The 19824-nt window shown below is 42.6% G+C and overlaps 1 protein-coding gene across 1 annotated transcript in view; it reads left to right on the top strand.

Moving 5' to 3' along the window:
* Positions 1-83: 83 nt before the first annotated feature.
* LOC109522527 (arf-GAP with coiled-coil, ANK repeat and PH domain-containing protein 3) overlaps positions 84-19824 on the top strand; it is a 51560-nt gene continuing 31819 nt past the window's right edge. The window contains exon 1 of the mRNA XM_019881177.1: positions 84-616. Within this exon, the coding sequence (XP_019736736.1) occupies positions 570-616 (47 nt within the window). The 5' untranslated portion in view covers positions 84-569. The remainder of the gene's footprint in view (positions 617-19824) is intronic.

Genomic DNA, 19824 nt, shown 5'->3' with positions numbered 1-19824 from the left:
CTTCCACAAGTTGAAAATAGATACCTACTTCATCCATACATTTTCTAATCCTTTTATGCTCACAAGGGTCGCGATCGTGCTGCAGATGTATCCACTCCTTTGTCACCATAGGCTTGTCACTTTTTCCACTTCTACAAACGATGATCTTTTGAATATTTAGAATTCTTATTTGTATTTTTAATTCAGTGATTCTTTCGATTACCACTAGCAGTATTCAAAGCAACCTTTGAGAATCTGAAATGATCCCATCGACTCGAGTTGCCTTCGTCGAGAGCAGTTCCTGCATCTCAGCGCTAGTCGGCGCTCTCCTCTTCCCACTTGATTTTCCAACGGTCACTCCTCCCTTCCTCCAGCCTTCCTCCTCCTCCTCTCTGGTTGTAGTAATTTAGTCATCGCGCACTCGGCTTGTCTTTTTGGTGTCACGCTGCCACCGGGAAGAGGCTCCGAAAGAACTGCCGCGCGTCAGGGACACGACCAGCTACCGTCCATCCCCTCGGTTCACTGCGACAAGCCGCCGCGGGCGATGACACTGGCGCACTGAGGTGGGAATACTCGACAAAGACGCAAAAATGACGGTGGACTTTGAAGAATGCATCAAGGATTCGCCCCGGTTCAGGTACGTCTGCTGCGCTAAACGGCACGCCTTCTTTTACACATGATTTTTTTCCCCTTCTGACGAGAACCGATTGGACTTGGCTTGCATCAACAGGGTGGATAAATCATACATTCCTAAATGTCATTCAAAGAAAGGGGAATGCTGGTCTTGACTAAAAATGCATGCCGTATGTGTGTAATTTACGAATGTGTATTGCAACATTGGTTCAGTATGAAAAAAGAAGGGACATATGTACATGCAATGCGTAGTCCAGTCGGGAGCCATTTGCTATAAGCGAGGGTGCCGATGTAGTGACTTAATTGATAGGTCTTGTTGAGATCATTCATTTATGTGGCCTTCGTGAGACAGCGTGTGTGTGTGAGACTGCGAGAGGGAGAAAAAGGCCTTTCGTGCCTCAGCATGAGCGAATTGTGGTTGTCCTTGCAGCTGCATATGTGTCCTGGCTGGCCAAGCAATCAGCAGGGAGGTGAGAATGCCCTCTGCGGGGAACAGAGCATGTTTCCCGGGCATACATCCAGATGTTTGGCCCCTTTTCTACCCAATGGGGGAGGGCGAGGGCCGTGGTGGCTGCACTTCATCCACGTGCCTGCCTGGCTTGCAAGCGTCTCATGCAAATCAGCAGGAACAAGTACCAGTAGTTTCATGGTGTCAGCGTCTGTCGCCGATGTGTTGCTTCCCTTCAGTTTAGTTTAACAGATGACGACCTCAATCCGAGAAGTGAGTGAGTGAGCGAGCTCACGGCAGACTCTGCTGGATGGCGAGGACGAAAGGTCAAACGAAGAGGCAGAGAAAGAGCACGTGTTTGAGCAACACCCTATGAAACTCTCCCATATTCCCATGCTGACTGCTGTTTGGAAAATTCCGCCATGACACACAGAACAGAATGCCGTGTTGGTTAAAAATGAGGTCATGATGTAACGTTGGTCATTATGATGGCTGCTCTGTCGTTTACACCCAACTTGTAATGGATACGTTGTGGCGAGACAACAATGTGCAGTTGCAACTCAATGCTCTGACTCTGGATAACCGTGTGCCTCAAACATCCATCCATCCGATTGGAGGTTGCAGGGAGCTGGAACCTGCGGCCTGCCGTACACGGAGCAACGCGGCAGAAACCAACTGACCCATCATGCAGTGTTGGGCAACTAGTTTTGACGAGTGGCTGCCAGTCAACCGCTGGTTTTGCTGTAATTCAAAATTTTAATCTCTTGTGAACAGTGTCACAGATGTCACAGCCTATCAAAACTGCACATAAGATTTCGTTAAAAAAAACATAAATAAAAAGTTTTAAGCATAAGTCACCAAACCGTACCTGTGTTTGACGAGTGGCTGCCAGTCAACCGCTGGTTTTGCTCTGATTCAAAATTTGAATCTCTTGTGAACAGCATCACAGATGTCACAGCCTATCAAAACTGCACATAAGATTTCATTAAAAAAAAAAAAAAAAAAAGTTTTAAGGATAAGTCACCAAACCGTATCTGTGGGGTATGTACAGCTCAAGTAACGACCAATCACAGCTCACCTGATTTCTGGGTTTGGCCATGTGATGTTCGCAAGCTGAGCCATTTGGCAGTGTGATGTCATTTTCAGTTGACATCAAGTGGCAAAATGGCCGCCCCGTGATGTGAATGATAACGGGTGGATTTTAATGCTAAATTCATCTGCTATGAATCTGAATATTGTCTTTATACAAATAGGAGTGCATAGAACATATTACTGTGAAGATTGTTAAAAAAAATTGACTTCCCCTTTAATGACCAAAAATAAAGACCTCAATTTACTTTAATTTTTTTAATTAATTGGCTAATGAATCGGCTTTTAGAATTTTATTCTGTCATCTCTGAATTGGCATCAGCCTAAAATAGTCATCCGTATCAGTCGTTCCCAATCTGTCACGTTAGTTTTTCCTTTTGCTGTGCCTTATTTCTGGACACTGCGCGATTATTCTCCACAGTCTCCACTTGACTGTAGTGGCCCGGTTTGGATCTCATGCAAATTTAAAATTTAGCCCCCCCACAGACCCCTCGGTAATTAAACATGAGCGTGTCCAACATCCACATGCTGAGAAGTAAATTCAGGAGAACGTCACGTGTGTCTCATTCCGAATGATGCCTTCAATGTGGCATGTTTTTCACAGTTTCCCATGGTTCAATTTTGAAGTGGCAAATTGATCGTCTCAAAAGGAGGCAAGCAAATCATTGGTGAAACGCCGCGTTCACTGTGCTGTTCCTATTGGTATGAGATCGTCCCAACAGTTCGGGGCTTTTCTTTTTTTTTTTTGTCTGCTGTGTATGACCTCTGCTGGATTGACTATTCAGCTGGCTTGAATTAAATTCATTCCGCCATTACTTGATCCAAGATGTGCATTCGGATTTCTCAAATCCTGTTTCAACATGTTGGAACCATAAAATGATGCTCGCATGCATCAGGTCGGGCTCATCCAATTCAAAAGGACACTCTTCATCATTGAAGGTGACTGAAGCAGGTCGGAATGTTTCAAGCCGTGCGGCGTTTCCCTCTTTATTGAACTGGCCGTCTTCTTGGCTGTGGTGGTTGTGTCATTTTCCAAAAGCATCCTGAGAGTCATTGCTGTGTGTTCTCCCACGCCCGATGCTCGAGCGGCTTCTTCACACCCACTCCCAGCAGGTCTTAACTTGTGCAACTTCTTCTCTGTTTTTGCATGACTGCGTGTGTATGGGAGAGGATTGATGGTATGCTGAGCATCCGTCACACAAATCTCTTTGTTCATTGTCCTCCTCGTTTTTTTTTTCTTCCAACCTCTTTGTGCCGTTGTCCTGCCTTGTCTGTGCGGCACTCACCTGCTGTGTTCATTCACCATAACAGTGTGGGGATAAAGCTGGTGCACCTGCTCGGCGTGGTTGGACAAAGGGGTTGTCAACGGTTTCCTTCGAGGCCGGCTCATTGTTTCTGCTTTTATCGCACGGGCAGGTTTGGGTTCATTCCTTATTCAGCGTTACTGTTGCTAATAGTTTCAAATTTTAAGGGTATTTGTTGATGAAGGGTTTCTTCATCGTCATCACCAAAACATTTTCGTATAAATCAGGATGCATTGTATTAAATTTTTCCCCCTGATTGCCGTACATGGCAAAGTATAAATGCTGAGTTTGCGCCAACACTGCCGTGGCAGAACAGTGGCTGTTAGGAAACGAAAAAGGAAATGGTCAGAACGGTGAATACTACTTCACATTTAAATTTCAGATTTTTGAATTTGAATTGGAGTTCGAAAGCATCACGGCACTTTTGACCAAACTGCTGGCCACGCAAATGTAATTTCGGGCGGCCATTTTGGCTTGCACACCCACTTGCTGTCGACTGAAAATGACATCGCAATGCCGACGAGCTCAGGTAACGACTGTCACCTTGGGTTTGGTCATGTGACGTTCGCAAGCTACTGAGCCCTTGGGCACTGTGATGTCATTTTCAGTCGAACGCAAGTGGCAAAATGGTCGACCCCTGAGATGGATAAAACCGGTCGATTTTTCTGCTTGATTCATATTCCACCAACGCAATATTAATCAGAATACCGTATTTAGACAAGTGGGGGGTGTATAGAAAATCTTCGGGCTGGTCAATAATTCAATGTCAATATGTAGGGTTGCACTGAGAGAGGCACGCAAGATAATTCTGTAATCAAGCCTACATCGTATACATCTGTCAATGTTTTCAGATTGATTTGTTTTTCACAGAACCGGAGCTTTGTGTAGGATTGGTATTTAGCTCCTGACGCTGACAGACAGTCTGCCTTAACAAAACTCCACATGCCACACGCTTCAAGTCCGTGTTTTCGAGCTGTCTTGTAAAAATGAAAAATGGCCTCACGTAATATTTATCTCAGGTCGGCGTGTACACAGCTGCGTGGTAAAAGAACCCAACACACCAGTCTGCTTCCTCTTCACCCCCCACCCACCCTGCAGCGTTGAAAACCTCAATTAGATTGAGGACAAAGTCTTGCAGAATTACAAAATCATTTTTACAGTACAAAACTGAGGTTCCATAGGCAATAGCTGTTCTTGCAGAATTACAAAATCATTTTTACAGTACAAAGGTTCCATAGGCAATAGCTGCGCGAGCCTTTTATTTAAGAGGAGCGCACACAAATTTCATTTCTTTACCTTTGAACCTGCTGGTGAATGTCGTTCAACCTGCTCGATGGCTGATAATATCAGCATCTCATCTCCGCAGGCTAAGCCGCACGTTCAAGCCAGGTTGAATGCGGCTCAGCCAAGGCATCGTTATCACAAATTCAAGCACAGAAGGGTATTTTTGCGCAGAAGGGGTTTCTTGTGTTTCTCAAAGCGGAGCAGGCGTGGAAGATGACGCTGTTGTTCCCCAAGGGTTTCTTTCTGCCTCGTCTTGAGCGGTTGCTATGGTTACTTGCAAGAAAAAAAAAATAAAAGGATGAGCGGTCAGATTCTGTCTGGGCATATTTATTTAAAAAGCCAGCACAGGGTGCTTAAAGGTTGAAAGTGTAAACACAAGAAGGAAGCAGCATATTTTTTTAAACCTGCGGATTATTGAAATACATTTGGTTTCTTATCGTTTTGAAATTCATGTGATTTTTTTTTTTTTCCCAAATGCGCTTTATTTGCTATTGGAAATCCACTGACTGAATTAATTTTTATTTTATTTTTTATGTGAATGCTGGATTGCGGCAGGATGATACATGTTTCCTTATTTTGTAAGAAGGAGAAGAGATGCTGACTTCAGTAGTGAGTAAAACCTCTAAGGTGAAACACAATCTTTTTTTTTTTTGGTTTAATTAAAAAAAAAAAAGTATTAATATTCTCGCTGTCATCATTTTTACGAACCCTTTCAGGGACAGCGGTTACTACAGTGGAATTCTTATCATGCTATCAGATTACAGGGTGCATGAAAGGGTTAAATTCACAGGAAATGGTTCAAGGAAAAACGTTTTTGTGATCATAGAAGTGTGATAGCTTTGGCACTTGTAATGGAGAATATGGAACAAAATTGACCAAAATCACGTTTGTGGAAAATCGTTAGAGCCTCAAACATGAATAAATCAATTAAGGGGCTTCATGATTTACTTCAAAGATTTTGAAAGTGCTGCGCTGCCATCTCAGATCTGGCTCCCTGACTTGACTTTAAAAATCTGGTGTCTATTTATTGACGCATTAAAGTGTCCCCTCGATGCTCTGGATATCTGTCTGGCGCCGTGCTTTTTGCATAAGTGTCTGGATTACTTCCTTGCGTCATGGTTTTTAATTCTGCGTATCGTGTCCTCACCTGTCTGAGAAAATGCCGCCTGAAAGATGAAAATGCAGCCCTCCGAAATGAGAGGTGGGAAACTTGTCTCCCAGCAGTGTGCCGGAGTCTGGAAAGTGTAACGTGATGAAGTGACAGCAGAATGAAGTTGTCTTTTCACACAATGTCCTTGCTGCTCAAAAGTATTTGGGGAAAAAAAACGCTTTCAAATCCCCCCCATTGACCCTTAGAACCTCGCTGGAAATAGACATCAGCAAACATGAAGAAGGATTCCAGAGCACTCACATTAAGTTCAACCACCGGCTAGGATGTGCTGTGACAGCAAAACCCCAATAACTGTTGACCTCGAATTATCCTGGACGTGTCCGACTGTACATATATGGCTTAAGTTGAAAGATGATTTGACAATGCATAGCTCCGCTTAAGAATTCTGCATTTTCCTCTGAATTGCTCGCCTTATAAATCTGGCAAAACACCATGAATGAAGCAACTAATGCGTTTGGCCGTAATCTCTGCAGATTTGCGGGACGGAGATGTAGATTTTCTTTCGAAGGTATAGCCAGGTCAAGCAATTTATTTATACTAGATGTAGCCGCTTTTGTGATCACAATAAATTTGTGGATTGATTTGATATTGTTTGTTCTTACTTCCATCTTTTTTTTTTGTGTGTAATCTGATCTCGACTGAATTTTGATGAATCGTGGCTTGAAGCAATTTGTGTAAAATAAAAGCACTACTTGGCTGCAACCAGCAGAGGCGCTGTTGCTTTCGTCTTATCTCGCTTGTGCTCTGAAGAAGAGGGTGAGGGTGACTTGTGGGAAGCTGAGCTACAAGCCTGCGGCAACTAACAATTGTTTTACTAATGAATTCATCTGTCTTTTTTTGGGGGGGGGTTAATCAATGATTTAGATTTCTATCCCTTTGTTCAAAAACAGGACATTATTTCAAATTGACATTTCAGAAAATGCACACACATCAACTCATTATGTCCGAAACATGTCACGAAATTGACAAAAATGTTGATCGTGATTCTCCAAAGTAAAAATAGATATTTGCAAATGTCTTATTTTGATCAAATACAAAGATAAGTCAGTCCACATTCATGAAGGAATACAGATATCATAGATTTGCTCACGTCAGGTTGAAATTTTGAGAATTTAATATCTCTTACCAATTCATCGATTAGTTGTCGATTAATAAAGGAATTGTTGCACCTCTATTTCAGAACATTTTTCGAGCATTTCTACAGGCCATTTAAACCTTTTAGGGACAGCGGTTACTACATTGGACATCTTATCATGGTATCAGGTTACAGGGTGCATCAAAGGGTTGAATAATATTAAAATAATACTTGATGAGTGAATGTTTAATTTTCTGGGCTATCACTACGTTGACAAGTCTTGTTAGGGACAGCGGTTACTACATTGGACATCTTATCATGGTATCAGGTTACAGGGTGCATAAAAGGGTTGAATAATATAAAAATAATAGTTGATGAGGGAATGTTTAATTTTCTGGGCTATCACTACATTGACAAGTCTTAAGACGCACATCAGCAAAAATGACAGAATCAAGTTTCCCGAGTGGCCCAGTGCACAAAGCGGGGCCGTAAAAGCAAGCTTGCAAACGCTTTTGGTGTGGCCGAACAAGAATTGTGGGCCATCAAGCTCTGACCTCACAAATGCTCTTCTGTTATGAATGAACCCCCCGACCACAAAAAAAAAAAAAAAATCCACAGACACAACTCTTGTTGAAAGTCTTCCCAGAAGAATGGAAACACTTTTAGCTATAAAGTGTACGAGGGGGCAGGGAGGGGCACTTTATTGTCTTCCATTTTCACTTTCTGGAGCACTAAATGTCGTCTTCGCCCTTGTGGAATCATGTCATCAGTTCAGATCTGCAATTAACAAGCACCTTTCGGTCCAAAAGAGCTTTCCTGTGTCTAGTAACAAAGCTCCCTCCCTTTCAGAAAAGTAACTTTTCAACTAGCAATCAATCCCAAGAACCGTTTTTAACCTTTTATTGGCACGAGTGCTTGTAAAAAATATCAAGAACGCCTCTCACCAGATCACATCAATACTCGGTGTCCGGCCGTGCAATGCGAAGGTAGAAGCCTCTTCTCTTCACAAGTGCAGGAACCCCCCCCCCCCTTTTGCCCCATAACTGAGATTTACATTGCCGATTTTTTTTTTTTTGGTCATTTTTCCGATGCGTCACGGAAGAAAAACATCATTTCTCGTTCGCCTCTTTGGTGTGCTTTCGGCACTGCATTTCAGGGTTGCATTTCCGTGGTGGGTATTTTTTTTCTTAAATACGGGCTTCCAATTTATCGTGGTTTTGTCATTGGCAAGAATAATCAGTTAGGTTTATGGAGACTTATTAAATATAGAGTGTTCCAGCGCTGCCCTTCTTTTAAAGGGGAAGGTGGTGATACTGCAGGCAAGCTGTCACTGATTTCTGATGGACTTTGAGATCGAAGGCTGATTCTCATCAGAAGCCGCTCAGTCGTTCTAGACAGGAAATAAATGAGTATTGAATACTGTTTGTCTTGAGAGGCTTTGTTATGGCTGTCATTGTGTTTGTCGACTTTTCACCCTCCGGTATCCTTGAGTGGTGGTATTATGTTTCAAGAGATTTGTTGAGATCTCCAACTTAACTTCACAGATGTTTTTTTTTTTTTTTTTTTTTTTAAGTTTGCCCAACTTTTGTTGGATTCGTTGTAAAAGGTTTTATTGGATTTTTAAAATGATGCAAAGGTAATCTTGGGAAGACATTGCCGTTGAGTGTGAGGGTGTCAGACAGTTTGTTTCAAAATGTAAACACATCCTATTCTTTATGATAGACAAAAAAAAAGCTTACACGTTTGTTTGTTCATTAGAGCAAAATTTAACCTGTACAGTAAATAAGGGAGCTGCCGCACCAAACCAGGTTGAAGCTGTATTTGATCCAGCAATTTAAAGTTAAAAATCAGTTGAAAATCAGATCACGTTCAGAGTTCAGACACATTTAATTCATTCTGCTGTCATATAATTTTATTACGTTTTGAGACCGAGAGCCGTAACAAGTGTTACATGTTGTCATCACTTCCTTAAGCTCTTGATTGTCGCAACTTCATGCATAGATTAAATTTTTTTTTCCCGATATGTCTTAGAGGAGATCTGCGCTCTTGAAATATCTTTTCATTGGCTACTCATCGGGACACCAATGTATGGCCTCATCAGTTTGATGGATTTTTATTGATTATTATTTTTTAATGTCAACATTTGCTGAATGCGGTGTAAACGCTGTATATCGTACGAATCACAACCACCGCATTAGTGTCTGGCGGTCAGTCCGGACTGAGTCCAGATTTCTAGTACAGAAAAAGGATAGAGAGATGGCCGCGCAATGCTAACCATCTCTTTCATTTGACACAGAACACGAGCCTTTAAATGAAGCCTATATGAATGCACAATTGCACAAATCCCTGTGCGATGCGTGGGCCGAGCACATTTTTCTTCCATACAGGGTCTTTACATAACTGTGGGACACACGGTAGCTTTGACATCTTTCCAGCACGTGGACACTTTCGCTGCACCCACGATGAAGCAGCTTTCCTGCCACTCGGCTGCACGTGCCTCTGCGGGGACTTAGCGTTGAAGCCCGATATAAAATAGGATTATCGGCAAACCGCGCTCTCCGATTAAATCAACTGGATAGTTGACACACGACATGAACGCTCGACAACCAAGTGTCGCCCTCGCACCCACCAGTTGACTTTCAGGGGGATATGAAGTTATTTTTATTGAGCATATACACCTACATTGATGCATACTGTATATATGATATATATAAAAATGTTACAAACCTTTCCTGTTTGTTTTATTGCAGTCGTTTTATCTTTTGTTGCTATCAGACTCATGAATGACCTGATTCTTCAGGTTTTTTTTTTTTCTTCAACTCAAGCTGCAGGCACTATCTGACCTCTGAACTCCCAAATTCAGCGTCGAGATCTCGCTCCCCGGGAAGTCGTTAAATGACAGGCACCAGTCGCTGTGCAATATGTGGAATGTATCTGTGTTGTCCAGGCCTCGGCGCTGACTGTCACACGTTAGGCCATGCGTGAATAAACGCTCTCAGGACTTGACACGCTTGTACACGTGTTGAACGCTGAGAAAACAGCGGAAACTGAGAACGTGTTTGTTTTTGGCACTTTAAAGCTCAACCTAGGTCATATAGGTGTGAGATATCTTTAAAACGGGGTCATTTCCTGGTCTGAAAAGTTTAGCCGAGTCAAGCTAACTCTACAGAAAAAAAGGTAGGACATTGTATATCCCAAATGTAATCGAATCGAAATAAAAGAGAATTTTCTGCCAGAAAGAGAACCTTGACTTCTTGCTGGTCCGCCGAATATTTTTGAGGCTAGTTGATGCAAACTCCCTCACAGCGTCAATTTGGATTTGGAAGCCCATTTCGTGAGGTTTCAAACAACAACAAAAAAAGCATACACACATGTGTGTGTTGTTTGATGATGAAAATTCACTGCCTCTCCCATTAGTGTGATTGAAGTGGATGTTTGTCTGCTCTCAATGTAGCAATCATCTGGTGTCATTTACTTCTTTCTTCTTGCCTTTGAAAAAGGACAGGCCGACTTGCCTGAATAGAAGCGACAGAAGTCATCTCTCATTCTTTTGTCATCTTCTCTTTCATACTCACACAGATGCTCTTGTTTTTTTGTTTTTTTTTAACTTTGACTTGCCCTGCTCTCCCCTTCCTGCTGTGAAGCAAATTCATCATCGGTCATGCTCACAGTGTTTGATTAGATTGTCTACGTGTCTGTCGGCTGTTACAAATGAACGCAGTTAAAGGGAAGTGACGCGGCATAATGGAGGTATAGCGAAGAGAAATGAAGAAGAAGCCTTTTAACTCGGAAAGTTGTGGTCCGATTAGGGCAAAAGTGGGTCAGTCATTTTCATATATGTTTTACAAGATTAGGAAGACTGCAGTGACAAAAGCAGGGGAATGCCGGTGTGCAAATGGAACAGAAAAAAGGCGACCATTGGCGAGGCAACTCCGAGTACATGATCAGCCCACTACTGAGTCTGATTCTCATTTGTTGTTGTTTTTTTTTTTAAACAGGAATGGTTTGTGGATCTTATGTTCTGATCGTGTCATTGCAGTTTCAAAATGGCACATCTATATTTGAGGAATGTAAACTCTATATAGAAAAAAATAAAAGTTAATTAGATTTAGTTCTTGGAATGTTGGAGGAAACCGGAGTAACCGGAGAAGACCCCCGCAGGACCAGAGGACCCTCACCCTCTTCTTCAGACCACAACCGAGATAAGACGAAAGCAACAGCGCCTCTGCTGGTTGCAGACGAGTAGTGCTTTTTTTTTTTTTTTTTAAACAAATTGCTTCAAGCCAACGCATGCAAACACAGAAAGGCCCGAGCTGAGATTCAAACCGGCAACCATCTTGCTGCGAGGAAGCCGCGATGACCGTTCTGCCCAAGAATCAAAACATCCATTGTCAATCAAATCTCAGCAGGCAGATTTATATGCTGCAGCTCTCATATTGGATCTCTTTAACTTGTGTACACGGGGTTTAATACCGAGAGTGTTTTTGTTACGCGTTCATCAGCGACAAGAAGAGGATGCAGCTGGTGCGGACGAAGAAGACGGCTTATTGAGGGAGGGTCAGGTGTGGATCGTGTCCAGAAATGATGTTGAGGCCGCGAGATTTACTTTGGCTCACAAAAGTCTCACATCTGGAATCCGGTGGATCTCCTCACATTTGGAATTGAATTCACGAGATTTATTTGAGCTCTGCTGTTTAGTTCGGAAGTCTGCGGCTTTCTTCACATCTCTATTTCTATTTTTATTGCTCTTTTTTTGTATTCTAGTCATCGATTCGGTTTCTCTCCCTCCGCCGATGTGGACTGCTGTGTTTGGTAAAAGCAAAGCATTTTGGAAGCTGACTAACATTATTTTCAGTGAAACATGTTCCTCCCTTGCTTATTTAAGAGGTTTTGATTTCCCGGTCGTTCCTCGGTGTGTCATCATTGATCATGCGTCGCATCAGCCCTGAACCTCACTGTTCCAAAAAACATTATGGCGCCGAAAACCACACGTGTGATTGAGAATCCAATCTTCCAAACAAGACAGACGCTAATTTTGCTCTCAGAAACGGATGGATTCCCTCGTCACGGCCCTTTTCTTTTTTTTTTCTACATTCTCCAGCTTGCGCCCTTGCCTCAGATCTCCGCGGAATTCCTTGTAACCAAATGAAAACATTCCCATATGCCTTGTCAGCAGTCACACACTTTTCTTGGATCCATAACCTTTCCCTCGACCCCCCCAACCCCCTGCAATCTCACGCACGTGCACTTTTTTCGTACGGGCTGGGAGGGTGCCTCTTTCCATTTGTTGGATGGATCTCCAATCCTATCCAAGCGTGGGGAAAAAAAAAAAATCAGAACAGCTGAGGCCCAGTCGCTGATCAGTAATGGACAGTTTGTCTTGGGTGTAGGAAGGGAAGTATTATCCTACTGCATTGGAATGTGCATGCAGAGTCATGGCGGGAAACCCAATGAGTGAATGCGTAGATCCCATTGGACTGGCCAGATGCAGCCGGATGAACGAAAAGGTTGTGTCGGAGAGATTCTGGGGTGCAGAAGAAGGGAGATTAAGATCCACGTCTGGGTGAAAGAAGCACAAAATTTCACGGCGACCGCCGCCGGAAGTTGACTTTGGAGCAAAGAGCATTGTAGCTCACAGCTGAGATAGTGATTGCATCGACTTGTAGGAGAGGAATAAAGTCACATTTGAAATTCTCTTTTTGTTTATTTTGCAAGTTAGTTTGAGATTTTGATCACACAACTTGCAGTTGTGCCGTTGAATGAATGCTCGCCTCTTTTCAACTTGCTCTGGTTGACAATGGAATTTGAAGATTCCACCACGTGTCGTTTGCTGCAATTAAACAAAACAGTTGGAATGTTGTTGGTCCGTTTATGGTGACATAGTGTCATCTGTTAGAACAGCTGATCCCTCTCCGTCGAAACAAAAACAGACAGCAAAGAGTGCGCCAAGACAGGATTTTTTTCAAGGCTTTGGGGGGCAAACATGATTTGAAAATGTTGTCGAGATCGATGCCAAATGTAAGCTGATTCAGACTTTTCATGCACAATAATCTCCTAACCATTTTTTGGGGGGAATCGGATTCCGCACATCCCACAAAACGAGACAGTTACAACTGCATAATTTCTCAGAATATATCAGAAACGTTATGCGTTACCGTATTGGTTATGCTATTTGACGAGAATCCATTTTCTCTGCCATTTAGGAGTTATGAAGGAATTATTAACGCTCCATCTGAATATGGGCCAGGTGTCCCACTTCTTACAGTCTGTTCATGAATCCTGATGGCATTCTGAAACTCAAATGGACATGAGTTCTGTCCGAAGAAGTGAAAATCTATTCTTTGTCTTCAGCTGTAAAAGGATCTTCTCAACGACCGCAAAACCTTATCCGCGGTGTCACGGGAGGTACTTTGCTCGGGATGAATTGGCAAATCAAATGGAACATCCTCCATTCAAAGAGGCAATGCGAACTGCTGTTTTAGTGTAAATGTTTATGCGGACAAGATTTGTGTGCTTTGTGTGCAGCCATTCTGTGTGGCCCCTTCAGCAGATTCCATTTCCTTCCTCACGACACACTCACAAGATAAGGAGATGTGTTTGTAGCGTAGTTTTTTTTTTTAAACTATCAGTCGAACATTTATCAGGTGACCCCTTAAATATATCCTCATTCATCATATAAACTGTTTTAATGGAAGAGGAAATGCGTCATTTCCACTTTAAACTCAGTTTTGTGACGAATAAACCAGCCATTGAAGCGGCTGCTCCCATTTTCATTCAGATTATGCCCACGGCATCGGCAAGTCATGCGACACAAGCATCACTCCGTGAAGAAATAAGTTGGCATGATGTAGGCAGGAGGAAAAAGTCTGGAAAGTACAGGAAATGCCCAAATTTTGATGTCATTTCACACTTTAAAAAAAAGATGAAGTCAAAAATGTGCCACATCTGGAGCCCAAATTTTGATGTCATTTCACACTTTAAAAAAAGATAAAGTCAAAAATGTACCACATCTGGCTGTCTACAATCGCCAATGCAGACGATAGGATATCCATGTTAGCTAAGTTGATGTAGCCTACCATAGCTAGTTCGAAAGTATCGACGAAATGTCGAAAAATCGACACCGCTGTCTGTGCAATTTCAATTGCTATATCAGAAAACGGCAAGAAAACAAACACACAATTAGCACATTCATTCACGAGCTGCCGATGCCTACTTCTCATGACGAGTCACTTACCGCGCAGACTAGCTAACAGGTTAGCCAGTTAATAATTAGCCAACCTACACAGTCCTTCTCTGACACCCATGTCACTCACCTTGCCTTTTCAAGCCACGCACACTAAAAAGTCACTGATACTACAGTGAACTGTGTGAAATGGCAAACCCCAATGGACAAAAATGAAACCTGCAACTCACTTGTACATTTTCGATCATGAAAGTACATTTTTACTTTTATTTATTTGGGGATAATTGTGGTTGAATACTTGATTCTAAAAGCATACAACACATAAAACTGCAAGTTTTCCTTTTTGTTATACTAAGGCTCACAAACATGAAATGGGACGTTTTAGCAATGAAATGGGATAAGGACTGGGTAACTCCTTGTATTGTCCCTATAGACAGTTGTGTAAAATGAGAATCTTGTCCTTCCTGTAGGTTAGCATTATGGGGACGAACTGATGCTTTGCAGTGGTGGCGTGAATCCAAACTCCTGCACTTGATCACCACCACTCAGTGATCCAGCTGACAGCTGTGACGTTTTGGTTTTCTTTTTCTGTACAGGCAGCTTTCGGAGTTCTATTTTCTCTTCCCTGGCTTTCTCCTGAGGGCATGCGGGGGTGTAATACAGAGATGGTTTGGTCATCAATTTGGCATCAACACTGTGTGGTGTGAACATTTTGTGTGGAACGGAAAAAAAAAAATCTAATAGGAAAAAGACGCAGGACTGAGGTCTCCACATTGGCAAGAATATACAGTTTTACACCACTGTAAACTACAACCCCAACAATAAAAATGGTTTGATGAATACATCTCTCACATTGTTCATCACAACTGATCATTATTATCATGGCATAGACTATTTTTTTAAAATATTTTTTATTTTTTCGTACAGCTCATTAGACTGTGAATGTGTACCTAATGATGTGGCCAGTCATTATATCATATCAGCACTCTCAAATCTTATTTCCCATTTGTTAAAAGAAGTGATGATTGATGCCTAAAACTTGATACATTTTGTTGTTACAGGCTACTCCTTTGATTTTTCTGTCAATGTCTGGACTTGTTTGTCTTCTTGTGAGGTTCCATCCCAGCCAAACACAGCCCACGGCTCTTGCGATAAGATAACGTCAGCTGGCTGTAGGCGGGATGGACGCGAAGAGCACAGAAGTGAATTATGGCTGGGAACGGGAGCGTACAGTACACGCCACAGGGGGTCTTCTCCTTCCTCTTCGATTCTCTATGCCGCCTGCGTCAGTGTGCATTTGGACTCATGCTCAGTGGGCGGGGCCAGTGAAGGTTAAAGAGGTGGGCCTTTGACATTCAGCTAGTGTTCAAGTACATTTTCTAAAGCACTCTACTCCATCAGACAGTTTTTTTGGTATATGAGTTGTACTTAAACATTTCAGGAGGAGATACAAATGTAGACTAATTTTTTTGGGAGTGTTTTTGATCTCAGATGCAACCATCCATCCATTTTCCAAACCGCTTTAATATCCTCACAAGGGTCGCGGGCGTGCTGGAGCCTATCCCATCACATTTTAAATTATTTTTTGTGGTTTTGATAACATTTCCTTGACCATGGAGAAAATTAACTTGACCGATTTCTATTTTTTTATTTTATTTTATTTAATTTTTTTCATGAGGATGTCCAAATGTCAAAGGCTGAATAACACTGTCTGGGGGGGGGGTGTCCCACAGTACTGGTCTCAACTTGACGTAGATGACGTCATGCTCTTCTTCTTTGACCGGCAACTGGTTGTGCCGAATCAACGGCAACTCTGACGCCTGCAATCAAGAAGTGCACTCCATTTCTCCCCAACTGCTTTATCACATGATTAATGATGCTTAATTATATATTTAATGGACAGTACAGATATCTCATGGCATCTTTTTTTTCCAGTGTGTTTTTTTTTTTTTTTTTTTTTTTTTTTCTCAGGTTGTCCCACAGCTTTCCTAAATGCGGCCATGGTCTTGATCTCTGTGTTTCGACTCCGGTCTCTCAGAGTCACATTCATAGTATCGTTCGTTTTTTTCATATTTCCTCTTAACAGAGACGTGGGCAGTCGTTTACAGTGTGTGGTGAGCGAGGATGTGGAGCCACACATTCCTCTGGGTGTGTGAGTGCAGCGTGACCCAACATGATCAAGCCCTTGAGCTCGTTGTGGTTGAACGTCAGAAGTTTCTGCTGCGCCCGGGCCACAGCTGTGACATCCAAACTGGTTGAAACTAGCAATGTGCATTTGGGAAAATGTCATGGGTATATCATGGGGAAATTCACATTCAACGAATTGGCAAATCTTTCTTTGTAGTCAGTCGGCCATTTTCTAGAGGGCGCTTGTCATCAGGGTCGCCGATGAGCGGGTGCCTAACCTAGCTTACTTTGGGCGTGAGGCGGGGTTCACCATGGACTGCTTGTCAGCCATTTGCAGCCTTGGTTCAAAAATTTTTGTTGGATAGGAACTGTCAGTCCACTATTTATTCTAAGAATATTGTGTGTCATCTTACAGTAGACTGTATACTAAATGTGTTCAACGGTAGCATGGTGAACAGCGGTTAGCATGTTGGCCTGCATGTTCTTCCTGTTCTGCAGTACAATAGAATAACAGACTGAAAGACTTCAAAAAAACTATGAATAGCTGTTCGTCTATATGTTCCCTGCGTTTGACTGATGACTGTACAGACTGTACCCTGCCTCTCACCAAAGTCGGTACAAACAAGCGGGGTAGAAAAATGGATGGATTTGCATAAAACATAAGATGCTATACTGTGCTCAAGAACAAGGGGAAGCAGTACAATAGAATAACAGACTGAAAGACTTCAGGCGGTGCGGCGATGTTATTCTCTGTACAAGCCATATAAAGTTATAGGAAACAAAATCAATGCTCTAAACTTCTGTTTGACGCCACTGTCAGCACAACTGCTTTGTTGGCGGACAACTGAAGATTGCTGGTGGCCTAACTTGGCTTTAACTTATCGTGATGATCCAGTAAATCAACAAAAGCCACACAAAATTCAAAAGAAGCAATTGAATCGTTGATTTTTGTGCCAGTCACTAGTCGAGATCCATTTTCCTGCGCTAATCGTTAGACGGTTGAGTGTTTTGGTGCGTGTCAAGGTACGGTGAGCACAGACGCTGGCACTAATGCAACATGTCCTAGTTGGTCCACCAATCGTGTAGCTGACTGAAGTAGGGGATTGTGGTTTACCGTTGCAATGATACATTCGTTTCCCAGTATCCCATCAAAATAATATTGATGTTGTTATTTCAACATAAACGCACTACATGGTTCCGTTACCGCACATTTGGGAAACATCTGGAAGTGAAGGACGCATGCTTGGATGCACTTTGGAGCGTTTTGTTGTTCAGATCATTTTTACTGTCATTTCATGACTCCCCGGTGTCTTTTTTCTGACTCACGTGTTGACAGCACAGATAATGGAAGTCAACGTAGGGCTTTTCCCCGGTTAAACCGTTGCCCTCGTGTCCTGGCACAAAAAAACAAGCCAAATGTTGCACTTTCCAACAAAAGGAAGTGCCACCTGGTTTGAGATGCCATCAGATTATGTTCGAGAGAGATCATTTCTGCCCGCTTCACGCTCCGAGGCCTTCCAGCACGCTTCCTGCCGGCCTGTTCTCTGGAATGATATAATGACGTTTCCACATCCCTGATGTTCTCTGCCAGAAATATTTATACATGCATTGAGTTCATAGAAAGTCCAACAGGGAACAGCAGAGGGGCCATCTTCTCACTTAACTCTGTGTTTGCGGTGATTCTTTTGTTCTATCCTGTCACCGCATCATTCAAGGCGTTCATAAATTACCCATTGACTGGTCATATGTTTCAGTGCGTTCGTTTCAAAGGTTGAAAGTGAAGCAATGATTTAAATAGCACTTTCAAAAATAATGTAATTTTTTTTTCCCACTTTTCAGTGCGTTCGTTTCAAAGGTTGAAAGTGAAGCGATGATTCAAATCTTTTTTTAATCTGATTGATCTGGTCATTTCAATGCCATTTTTAGGCACGTATAATGACCGAGCATTCCCACAAAAGTTACTTGAATTTATTCTTGCGGAGGTCAACCTCCTAAATAGCACCTTCAAAAATAATGTAATTTTTTTTCCCGCGCCCACACCATATTGAAATGTGTATTTATTCATTCTCGGCTAGCAATATCGATAATGCATGGACTTTGGAGGTCCTCGTGGATCACCAGTCTCGCCCATCATGAGTTGTATTAAAATCACATGACGCACAAGTATCATCCTCAGATGTCAGAACAGTTAAATGTTTTTCCTTGGAAAGACTGTGATGCTTGTTGTGTGTTTGGAGGAAGGGTTGGGGGGTGGGGGCGGGGCAGGGGGAGCAGTGAAGGCATCTTTGTAAGCCTCGCATAAGATACCAGTGTTTGCCTTAACTCGCAATTGGTGTAAAAAGGCAGCGTGTTTGGGCGGGTGTGTGTTTCAAATGTGAGGATCCTTTATTTCAAGGCTCTTTTGATGGAGACTGAGCTCGTTTTGTGTGCTCTTTAATGGTGTGGCGATTGTGCGCCGACCTCACAAATTGTCCAATTAAATGCACAAATGAGTTTCCTGTTCTGTTTCATTGTCATCTCGTAGACAGACTCACACGTGTGCTCACAAACCCGCTGTGTCTGCAGCCTTAACACGTGCGCACGAGACGATGCGCACACCAAGAATTAAATGTGCTTTAGAAATCCGGTGTTCAATATTAAAGACTGACGTTTCATCTGACTAATTTTTTAGAGTGCCTTTTAACGGAGCGTCACAATGTTGCCCATGATGGCAGAACAAAGAAATGAGGGATGGGATCTTGTTACTTACCCCACCCTGAAAACCACCTGCTCACACCATTCCAAATATCAGCAAACAAAGCAATTAGGCTACGGGTGAGTGATTTTTAAAGCAAACGCTGTATGTATGCCGAGACTTGGATGGCTGCAGACTGGAGATTCATTTTTACAATTATTTTAAGCATTCGTTTAAATATACGGTATTTGTATCCCGTTGCGATATTAAAATGATTTAGGATTTTCCGAAAAGTAACAATAAAAAGAAGGAAGCGATGTGATGCAAACCTGCCCGTAAGAGCCATCCTGTCACTGGATTAAAACGCACATTTTGTACCTGAATATAAATGCAAGCTACAGGGAGTGGCGAGGAGATGCTCAAGAACAATCATGTCAGACAAAGAGGAAATTGGTCAGTTCAAAAAAGGCGTGAGTAATGCCGATGCCTGTTGCCATGGTGATTTGGGTCAATGAACGGTTGCTATGGTTGCCTCCCTACTTGGAATTCCGAGAAGGGGATATTTTCACGCGTGTGCAGGCCGAACTTGTGGGTGGAGGATGAAAGTGTGTAAATATAAATGAGGATGCGTGTGTGTGTGTGTGTGTGTGTGTGTGTGTGTGTGTGTGTGTGTGTGTGTGTGTGTGTGTGTGTGTGTGTGTGTATGTTGCATGCTCAGTCTTCCTTGTTGGTCCATCGATCAGATAAGCTTTTCCATTATCCGAGGCTTCAGTCTTTGCTTCCCATAGCCGCCTCTTATCAGAATCAAGTGGGGCCACACACACACACACACACACACACACACACAACCAACTCCC

Source organism: Hippocampus comes, unplaced genomic scaffold (assembly GCF_001891065.2).
Source record: "Hippocampus comes isolate QL1 unplaced genomic scaffold, H_comes_QL1_v1.1 scaffold68, whole genome shotgun sequence".
NCBI lineage: Eukaryota > Metazoa > Chordata > Actinopteri > Syngnathiformes > Syngnathidae > Hippocampus > Hippocampus comes.
This window is presented reverse-complemented; position numbering and strand designations above follow the sequence as displayed.